Below are 11,436 nucleotides of genomic sequence, written 5' to 3'. Positions count from 1 at the left end.
AATGGAGAGGTCCCGGGTTCAATACCCGGACCAGGCGGATTCTTTTCGGACGCGCGCCAGTCACATAGCTGTGTTTGGAGATTTGTGTTTGTCCTTTGTCCCTCTTGCTCCCCTTCTCCAGGGATAATTTTCGTCATTCTTGTCCAGCTCGTTTGCACCTTTGCATTTAATTGCATTCTAATAATATGCCTTGAATACAATTTAGTAGCTGTATTTTAAGACGTCTTGTGTTTGTCCCCCCCTTGTAGTCTCCGTCTTGGGTTTTAGAAAGGTTTAACTTTAACCAGCTCGTCTGCCTTATTATGTTATCTCAATAAAAAGCTCAGAATTTAAAAGAATTCGTTTATTTAGAAGAAAATATTATAATTTAAGTGACCCGCCAGAATGAGTATCGGAAGGTTCTTAATCCAGATCAAATCGTGTACAATAAGTGGTTAGGTATATAGTTCGTAGGTTCCTGAACAGCTGCGTAAATATAAACTTGAAATTACATGCCGTTAAGCAGTTACACTTCTTTTTTATTGATGTTTGAATATATAATGTGAATTTCCTACTTACTTATTAAAAGTAATTTTAGTTTTAAAATTGTCATGAGGCACACCAGACTATAAATGATAGAGTAATATTTCATCCTGGGATGCACGCAGGGGTTAAATAAAAAACTAATTGTCACACAAAATAAAAAGGCTCCAAATAGTAAAACTTCACGGCTGATTAAACTTGAGAAATAGGTGTTACGAAATTGTTTGTTTGGAATCTTTTTTGTGAAGTTCAATACAGGAAACGTAAATAGTTAATGCGTTCTGGATTCTCATCAAAACTCAGGCAGTTTCGTTTGAATATTCTTCTTCCCACAATGGTTTAGTGCGACGCAAGAAATGGGGTAAATAGTTTGAGCAAATACGTGCTACATCTCGAGATCTCCCACTCCTTTCAATGTCAGAGTACTCTTGCCTCCACAAGCACGCTGTCGTCCCCTCCGGAACAATTATTGATGCCTCCGCATATGCTGTCCAAAAACTAAAAGAAAAGGGTAAAAACCAAAAAAGAAAGTGATTCAGTTAAAAAGCGATGAACAGTCTCCCGTTTTCAAAATTACATCTGGCAACTTTGATCACAATTATCATTTGAGTGTATGGCATCTGTGCCAAAATTCGTTGGCGGCTTGTTTGGATGAGGACAGACATTGAGAACATTAATAAATGAAGGATATGTGAGTCCTCTACGTTCGAGACGTCTCGATATAACACGACGCACGAATTAGATACAGTGTATGCGTTTATTTAGGAGTGTGATCCAATCAATTTATTTTTATGAGTCTGGCTCAAATAACTTTTGATGAAAGAAATTTAATCGAGAGGCTCACGGAACGCCGCTTTGTACTGGCTAATTTATATGTTCACATCATCTAAAACGAAACAAACCAAGATAACATTATGAGGTGATCGAATAACCAGATCTCAACAAGGCGTGGAGTTAGACTAGTTGGTTGGACATGTTAGTTGGTTTGATATTTTGGTGCGCTTTAAAATACCCAGGCTAGCAGTCGTACTGCGTTGGCTAAATTGTTCATCTACAGTGGGTAATAATGTCGCCCTGTTCTGGCAGACTATGCTCCCAGTGTATAAACAACTAACGACTAATTTGTTTTTTGTTTTTGTTTTGCCCGATAAAATACAGTTTTATGAACGTGATCATTCGACTGCTGGGATAAACGTATTTGTGTGGAATAGCTAAAAAAAAAAAGGGGGGGGGGGGAGAACGTCCAACCAAACCCTAATATGGAGCCCTAAGTTTTGATGCCTACTGGGCTATTCTTCACACGTGACTGTTGCGATGGCCGTTGAGGAGCAGTGTTTTCTTTTTGGTTGTTTTTTACGCTGGTTCATTTCTATTTGAATTCGTGATGTCTCGAAACCCTTGGACATACGCGAATGGTAATGCACCCAGAGATATATTTATGTTTTTTGGCGTAGTTTGGATGTGCCTCAAGTCCAAGATAAGTCGCCGGCGGTGGTTCATTTCAACGTTGATAACGTTGAAAGAACACCCGCATTCTCAACTTTGAAACCAGCCAATAGCAGCAACTTTTCTTGAAGTTGTGGCACATACAATCTACAACAGAATACACCAATATACCTATTGACGCTTTATGACCCGCGTACTTCCACAGGCTTCAGAATATCACCAACTAAAAAAACGCACCTCAAGAAACGAAGACGAAAGAGCCTGATCACTGACGGCCCTCTGTTACAATGAACCAGAATATAGCGGCAGTTAAAAAAGCACCGGCGGCGCCCCATCGGCCGTGTGAAGCCAGAAGTGTAGACTGCCACGAGTGGCGCTGTTGTCGAAATCCGGAGGACATGGCTACTGTAACATGGGATATGGCGTCGCGCACATCCCCAGATGGTTCGTGTGGTGTCTATGGTCGTTTTCGCAAATTGTTTTCATGAATGTCTTGTGCTTGCCATTGCGATTACTTGGGTTAGAGTCTTGTCCCAATCCATGAAAACGAAGAGAAAGAAGACGGATGCCACGGCTACGCGCCAGCATGCAAGACCGCTTACCCCTGTTTTCACTACAGTGCCGAAGTAAGCTCTAAACATTATTTCATAGGCGTTGAAACGCCCATAACGCATATATAGGCCAAACTGATGAACCGCTAAGATAAAAGACAGCTACGCTTGGTGCGAACTTCGCTTGCAGGATTGCTCCGGAGTCGAACACCAGCGCCACCTGGTAGGTTCTAGACAAAGCGCCTCACCTGAAGGCCGGCTAGTTCACTGTAGCAAAGCCTCCTTTACTGAAAATGCCTGCCCAATAGTTTCTTTGTCGTCGTCGCGCCTACTTCACATATTTGCAACTAGGGGGCGCCGAAAGCTCATATGGATATGCAGACGACGCTTTTGTCCGGTGTCTGCTGCTACAGTTCACCGTAGCTAGCGGAAGCTACGTTATCACTTTAAGTTCGCTTATAACGTAAGTTTTCCATGTTATGTTACGCGGTAACGTGACCATAAGTGATCAAATAGGTCCTTGATCACGTAATTTTTTGTGACATGAGAAACGATTCTTTCGGTCGTCGTTTGACTCGCAGAGCTCTAGAGCCATAGCCGGCATAGCTCAATAGCACGAGGCTGCCTGCGGCTCCTGGCACGCACGGCGTGACGCCACACGTACACGCGCGGTCACTTCATTCCATTTATTGGTCGTGGGCTCTTCAGCACCTTGCACTTAGTGCCGACTCCTGGTGCTGCATTCTAAGTCGCATCATGCCTTACTGTTGTGCGCCCATGTGCAACTCGGACTCGCGAAAGAAGGTGCCGGGGCTGTCGTTTCATGAGATTCCAAGCAACACCGACGACTGTAAGAAGTGGATTAATCTGATATCAAGAAAAGACTGTGTTATAGTGTGACGTAGCAAATTACTGCGTGCTGAATCGCGGACCAATCGGCGCGTGCCGTGGGATACCATTATCTGTATATAAGCGCCGCAGTTGGAACGCTGTCCTGACAAGTTAGTGTAGCAGCGTGGCGCTGCAAGTCACGGCGCACCACGGCGCATCGGCTGTGCGCACCCCGGTCACGGATGTCACGTGACAAGCGCCTATAAGTATAGCACGTTCAATAAAGAAGGTCTCTTTGCCCGTTGGAATGTCGTCTGCTCAAGTTAGCACATTGGCGACGAGGATGACAACGCACCCGCGCTGCCCAGCGGAAGCGTCGCAGACGGCAGCAGACGAGCACCATACGAGCGGGGCCAACTGAACGGACAGCGACAGCCAAAGCAGCGCAGTCATCGCATCTCAAGTGGGCGACGGACGGAGCGGACACGACGGACGGAAGCCAGCAAGCGATAAGTACACCGTCGGTTTGCCGAAATATGGCACCTCTTGGAAAGCTTGACGAATACGACGAAAAACAACAGAATTTTGACTCGTATTTAGAGCGTTTCGAGCACTTCGTTAGCGCAAACGACATCAAACCAGAAAAGAAGCTAGCGGTGTTCTTGACCGTTATAGGACCTCGAGCTTACGAAGTTCTGAAAAGCTTGGTCGTACCGGCAGTACCGGGAGATAAGTCGTTCGAAGAAGTGAAAGTTTTGCTGAAAAACCACTATAGCCCGAAGAGCTCGGTCATAGCGGAAAGGTGCAAATTCAACAGACGTGTACAAGAGGAACAGGAGAGCGTTGAAGATTTCATTGTAGCGCTAAAGCATTTGGCAAGGAAGTGTGACTTTGGCCAGTTTCTGCAAGATGCTCTGAGGGACAGGCTTGTGGCGGGAATACGGCGCGAAGAAACGCAACGTGCGCCATTCGCCGAAGAAAGCTTAACCTTCGAAAGGGCATGCAAGATCGCATTGGATCAAGAGCAGGCCGCACGACAGACAGCGTTACTACACGCCGGAAGCAAAGACGCGTCGTTGAACGAGATAAGAGCGAACCAGAAAGATAACGTCAATAAGCGTGACGTTCGAAAACACAAGCAAAGCAAGAAGTCTTGCGAAAGATGTGGAAGGGCGCATGCGGCAAGCAAATGTTGGTACAAGAATGCTACGTGTCACAAGTGTGGCAAGTTAGGCCATTTGCAAAAAGTGTGCTCGAACGAGAAAAAGGGACCCAAGAACGCGAATGCAGTGGACTGCTCGGAGGACGATTCAGAACTGGACGTCTATCACTGCCTTAACACGGTGCGTTCGGGTTATGAAGTGAAAGTCAATGTTGAAGGGGCGGACGTTTTCATGCAAATTGATACAGGAGCGGCTGTAACAATTGTTCCTGAAAGTGTTGCGAAAACCGCGTTCCCTCATGTCAAGTGTGAGCCATCTCGGGTAAACCTAAAAACGTACACGGGTGAACGAATCCCGGTAAAAGGGCAATGTGACGTTTCCGTCACATACGAAAACCAAACTTTGAAACTGCCCGTTATCGTCGTCGATAACCAAGGCAAGAAATTGCCGTTGCTCATGGGCGGAACTGGCTTGAGAGGCTCAGACTTGATTGGAAAAGCGTCATGTCACTGGAGCATGTAACTGATTCACACCGAATAGAAGCGCTGCGTAACAAGTTCCCGACAGTATTTTCTAATCAGTCTAGTGTCACGAACAACTATCAAGCGAAGATAGTTCTAAAACAAGATTGTAAGCCGGTTTTTTGCAAGGCGAGACCGGTGCCTTACGCGTTACGCGATAAGGTTGGAGAAGAGCTGGACAGGCTAGAGAAGAGCGGGGTTTTACGCCGCGTAAGTCACAGTGAGTGGGCGACTCCGGTAGTTGTAATTCACAAGAAAGATGGATCACTCAGGTTGTGCGGGGATTACAAAGTAACGATCAACCCTGTACTAAAAACCGACCATTACCCACTGCCGCGACCTGAAGATCTGCACACTGCCATCGCAGGTGGCAAAGTGTTTTGCGTGCTGGATCTTTCTGCTGCGTATCAGCAGGTACCGCTGGCTGCCGAGTCCAAACCACTTTTGACTATAAACACGAACATGGGGTTGTTTCAGTTCCAACGCCTACCGTTTGGTGTGGCCAGTGCGCCAGCCATTTTTCAGTCCTTCATGGACGAGGTGCTTAAAGGCATACCTCATGTGGGATGCTACATTGATGACGTCATCGTGTCTGGAAAGGACACCCAGGACTGTCAAAAGACGCTGGAATGCGTCTTGCGTCGACTTCGTGACTACCATGTCACTTTGAAAACGGACAAGTGCCGTTTTTTCCAAAGCTCGGTGACCTACCTTGGTCACACGGTGAGTGCCGATGGCATTTACCCGACAGAAGCAATGACAAAGGCTATCACGGAAGCGCCCGAGCCCACCTGCGTAACGGAACTGAAGGCGTATTTGGGGATGCTAAACTTTTACGCCAAGTTTCTCAAGAATGTTTCGTGCGTAGCTGAACCGCTTTATCGGTTGTTGAAAAAAGGTGAAAAGTGGTCGTGGACTCGGAAGTGCAGCGAGGCCTTTGCTGCTACGAAGCAGTTGCTCGTAAACAGCCAGGTTCTTACGTTCTACGACGTAGACAAGCCAATTGCATTGCTGTGTGATGCTTCATCGTACGGGATTGGTGCTGTCATTTTTCATGTAACACCAGAAGGGGAAGAGCGCCCAGTGGCGTTCGCGTCGCGAACGCTCACGTCAGCGGAAAAGAACTATGCGCAGTGCGAGCGGGAAGCGCTAGCTCTGATGTTTGGTCTGAAAAAGTTCCATCGCTACCTGTATGGTAGGGAGTTCACTCTCTATACAGACCATCAGCCACTGCTTGGCATACTGGGGCACGATAAGCCTGTACCTACGCTAGCGGCAGCTCGAATGCAAAGATGGGCAATGATTCTTGCAGCCTATAGGTACAAACTCAAGTACCATAAAGGAAAAGCTGTCGAGGTGGCTGATGCTCTGTCTAGACTCCCACGACCGATGACAACAGCTGACGACCCTGCTGAGTCTTTTGTTGTTTGACAGTACTCCTTTGATCGCGGAAGACGTAGCTAGAGCTACAAAACGTGACTTGACCTTGTCTCGCGTAGCTAACTACGTTCTGAATGGATGGCCTGCCCAAAGTAGCGAAGAGCTAAAACCGTACCATGTACGACGTGACGAGTTGTCATTTGAGCAAGGCTGCGTCACCTGGGGCTCAAGGGTGATTGTACCTGAAAAGCTGCAGTCACAGGTTTTGGCACTGTTGCATGAGGACCATCCAGGTGCTAGCCGCATGAAAATGCTTGCCAGAAGTTTTGTATGGTGGCCAGGGCTAGACCTAGAAATCGAGAGCTACGTACGACAGTGTCGCGTATGTCAGTCTGTTCAGAACGCTGCTCCACCTGTACCGTTACAGCCATGGAGCTATCCAACTAAGCCGTGGCAACGTGTACACGTGGATTTTGCTGCTAAAGAAGGCCATGTCTTCCTAGTACTGGTGGATGCTTTCTCGAAATGGATCAAAGTGTGGTCCATGTCTTCCACCACTACTGGTAAAACACTCGACAAATTGCGAAGTGTATTTGCGGCTTATGGGCTACCAGAGGTACTGGTGAGTGATAACGGACCTCAGTTTGTTTCAGATGAGTTTTCTGAGTTTATGAGGGTGAATGGCATCAAGCACGTTAAGACGCCACCCTATCATGCTGCCTCCAACGGCGCAGCAGAGCGTCTTGTGCAGACCACAAAAAAAAAACTCTGCTGAAGCAATTGTTAGACGAGAAACAGAGTGGCAAGAAACACTCTTTGCTCGAGCGTTTGGATAGCTTTTTACTGAGCTATCCAAACACCCCAAACAGTACCACTGGTCGCACTCCAGCCGAGCTGTTTTTGAAGCGACAGCCACGAGTGAAACCTTCTTTGCTTAAACCCGATTTTGTAAAAGCCATGCAAAACAAACAGCAGCACCTGAAGGAACAGAGTGATGCGTCGCGAGGTGCTAACCGGTCTTCTGTTGTGGGTGATACTGTGTTGGTCAAAACGGTGCGAGGCGAGCTAGTGTCATGGGAAGAAGGTGTGGTGACTCAAGTCGTCAGTCCTGTGACATATTTAGTGAAAGTGGCGCAGGTTGTGCGGTTCACACACGCCGACCACATCCGAGACCGCCTTGCAAGCCCGACGTCCCTTACTGCCCCGCCTACGCCGGAGGAGCCTACGCTCCCAGATGTTCCGGTGCCTCGAGAAACCCAGCCGATGGTGCCACAAGTTGCTTCTGCTGCTATGCCAGCGGACTCTCAAGCCGGCAGTCAACAAGCTACACGGACGCGTCAGCAGCCGCTTCCACCACCGAGTTCCACAAGTGCGCCAGTGACGACACCGGAGCCTTGTACTGAGGCACCGACTTCCAGAAGAAGTAAGCGAGTGCGGCGTCCACCGGACAGGTACAAACCGGAGGACTTCCGAAGCTGATGTGAGGGGGAAGGAATGTAGCAGCGTGGCGCTGCAAGTCACGGCGCACCACGGCGCATCGGCTGTGCGCACCCCGGTCACGGATGTCACGTGACAAGCGCCTATAAGTATAGCACGTTCAATAAAGAAGGTCTCTTTGCCCGTTGGAATGTCGTCAGCTCAAGTTAGCACAGTTAGTACAGACTGAATGTCAAATTTTTCCTCCTGCTACTCAACGGCATGTAGTAGGTACTTTCTTCCAACGGACTTCAAAGAAGGGTGTAAAGTTAGGCGGCTATGAAAAGGTGCCGAACCAAGCGTATTTGAAGGTTATCCTTCCTACATGCAATCGTCGACAAAAAATTCAAGACCTAACAACGCGATTGTGAAGTGCAACAGGGCACACAATATTCTTAACACCACCGTTCTTGCTCTACAGTCAAGTGAAACCGGTGTCAACGCCGTGGACGATACAGGTGTTACACACGATCCCATGAAGTTGTATGCGTGTCCCTCGGACCCTAAAGTCACCGAGATGAATGCCGACATTCGAGGTGCGACTTCCTGCCGGGTATGCCAGAGGTGGAAGAAAGGTGCGCGATATTAAGCTGCAGGTTGCGCGGATAAAACACAGAGTTGATAGCTACAAAGAAACGCTGGAGAAGATCAAGGAGGACCCTTATATACCGTCATTTCGGTGCATGATTGAAAAAGAAAATGAAAAGGATCTCGGGGCAAAATTTCCACTTGACCATGCAGGCCAACAACTTCAATAAGAAGAGACCCACATGGCCTGAAACAACAGCACGGCATGCTGCGATTCTCAGGAACCTTTCTACCAAGGCGTACGAGTACATGAAGGGTGAAGGCCTGCTCCAATTGCCAGGACGCAGTACACTGCAGCGCTACATTGGAGGGATGAGCGGTGAGGTAGGGTTTACACCATTAGTCCGAGAGAGACTCAACTTTGAAGCACAGAACTTGGCAGTACAACAGTCTATAGTATGCTCCCTGGTCGCTGACGAAATACGCATAAAACAAAGTTTTCAATACCAGAAGCAGAGGGATGCTTTCGTCTGTGAGGTGAATCTTGGCCAAGGCTTTGACGGTGTCACGGTCAATAACTGCAGCCGAGCCCGTGCTTGCCAATTCCCTACTATGCTTTGTGCTCAGCGGTCTCACAGTACGGTTACGTAGACCCGTGGGGCATTTCTTCACAAAGGGATGCGGAGGGTTGTTGCTGTCCAGCATGATGAAATTCATTATCAGAGAGGTAGAGGCCAATAGGTTTATTGTTACCTGCATTGTGACTGACAGTCACAGGGCAAACGTCCTCGCAATGCAGACCCTTAGTGGTGGACATCCCACGCACTGCATCGAGCATCCCAACGACGGCTCCCGAAAGCTATTTGTTGCGTCTGATCAATGTCATCTGATTAAGAATGTTTGCTCACAGTTTCTTGCAAGAGACCTCGGATGGTGCTGGGGAAGTGAGCTTCGTTCACCTAAAGAACATGTATAAGCTACAATGCAACAGTCCTTTAAAACCAGTTTGTTTTCTGCCGAGGCAGCATGTCTTCCCTAGCAACCTGGAGAAGATGAACGTGCAAAAAGCAGTACAAGTCTTCTCACCACCGGTGACTGCAGCATTGCAGTTTATGCAACAGCAAACAGGCCACGCATCTAGCATATGTTATGGAAGTGTTGGACCCAAGGTGAAATTTATGAAGAATGCTCACAAGTGGTTCCTCTTAATGTATGTGAGCAACTGCACACAACATATCCACCAGAATCTTCTCGAGAGCAAACTATGCTATTCTGTAGACGATATCCGCCTTACCTGGCTCGAAACAACATTCGTGAAGTACCTGCAAAATATGGAGTCACGAAGTTGCGCAAAAAACTTCCTCACGCGTGAAGCCTTCCAAGCATTGCTGATGACTATTGCGTTTAATGTGGGGTGCATCCGCTACCTACTCACAGAACAAAACTTCAGGTTCGTCTTGACACGGAAATTCTCTTCTGAACCCATAGAATCGTTCTTCGGGTGGCTTCGAAGGTCTACTGGCAGCAACGACCAGATGGACATGAGGGCTGCCATTTCTGGCCTGGAGAGAATATTGAAGACAAGGATAATCTCTGCCCCCAAGGACGGCAACGTGGCGCACTTGTCGAGCTGTCAAGCACTCCCTCTGCCTGCGAACAAGAGCGCAGGAAAGGAAGAAGCAAATGCTTTCCCCAAGGAAGCGAAGGCCGTCTTCGAAGCTGACTTGACGCGAACATACTACTTCCTTCCCACCCGTGAGATATCGGCCATCTCTATGGTAGGCGGATAGTTGGCACGGGTGGGGAAAGAACATGTCAATTGCAGTGACTGCTTCGTACTGGTCATTAAGCAGGCTCCTATGACTGACACCCTACAGTGATTTCCTCATGAGACACCGGCACAGGGGAAGACTATACTATCCATCAGACAAGCTGATGAGGGTGTTGTATGCGCTGAAGAACTTGCTAGGGGGTTTTACTGAAAAAACGAAATATGCTGGAAAAGCCTTTGTATGCAGCCGCTGAGACTGCAGTGATACACTTATCCACCATGGGTCTCTGAAATGCGCAAAGCAGAGAAAGGTGTCAACCGTTACAAAGATTTCCTGCACATTTTGTGTACTATTTATCTCAGGCCAATTTTCACAAACTAGTCCGCATTTGTGACTTACAAGCATGACCTCAGAAAGATATTCAACAAGCTTCTATCTAGGAAATTGTCAAAGCTCTAGAACTGCATACGTGAAAAACAGGGCGGACCACAAGAAACCGGTCAAAACATCAAGGGGCTGTGCACCTAAAGAAAGCAAAGGAAATAGAAAATGTATTTTAAGATCCCCGGTCAGAGTGCTGCTGACGGGTGCGCAGGTTTTCGGTCAGCGAAAACTCATTCGCAGTTTTCAGAAAACCACTTGTCTCAGGACACGGCTCTGCTCCAAAAGCAGTAAAAACGCTAAGTGGTCGCTGTTTCAACGTTGTGAAGGACTGCCAGCCTGTCTGTCTCCTTTTTATTTTGATTGACAATTAATGCTTTCGTTATGACAAGGTCCGGCGACATCTCAGCACAGAAACAAACCCAAGACGTGAAAGCTAAAAGAAAGGTTATAACTGATGGTGTCCTGCGTTAGCTTCATAGCAGGGGTTAAAATGTATTCAATTCAAAAACGGCGTCACAGTGGACTGCCGCAGCGAGCAGCGGAAAAACGTCGTCTGCAGTTTTGTAAGGGGTTTTGGCGCCTCTAGCAGCAAATATGTGAAGCAACCATTGGGCAGGCATTATGAGTATAAAGGAGGCTATGAATGTAGCTCTTTTTTTAAAAATAAGAAATTCAACGGTGCGTCTATCGACCGAACGGCGAGCGTCATGCCACGTGGGACCAAGAATGAAAGCGGCGGGAAGTGCCGACAATATTCTCGCCAGAGGTGTGCAAGCATGGTGCCTGGAATGCGTCCCCGAATGGTGCGATTGCTCCTTCCAAAAGAAGTAGTCCCTCGATTTCCGCCTGATGACGTCATACA

General features: G+C 47.7%; 1 protein-coding gene across 1 annotated transcript; it reads left to right on the top strand.

Moving 5' to 3' along the window:
- Positions 1-3,867: 3,867 nt before the first annotated feature.
- LOC121834693 lies at positions 3,868-8,802 on the top strand (the record flags this gene model as incomplete). The annotated part of the gene is made up of 4 exons (XM_042288421.1): positions 3,868-4,693; positions 7,552-7,837; positions 8,202-8,443; positions 8,632-8,802. Coding segments are annotated over exons 1-4 (1,506 nt in total), but the record flags the coding sequence as incomplete, so codon positions are not given.
- Positions 8,803-11,436: the final 2,634 nt, after the last annotated feature.

The sequence above is a fragment of the Ixodes scapularis genome, unplaced genomic scaffold (assembly GCF_016920785.2).
Source record: "Ixodes scapularis isolate PalLabHiFi unplaced genomic scaffold, ASM1692078v2 ptg003262l_1__unscaffolded, whole genome shotgun sequence".
NCBI classification, from domain to species: Eukaryota; Metazoa; Arthropoda; class Arachnida; order Ixodida; family Ixodidae; genus Ixodes; species Ixodes scapularis.
This window is presented reverse-complemented; position numbering and strand designations above follow the sequence as displayed.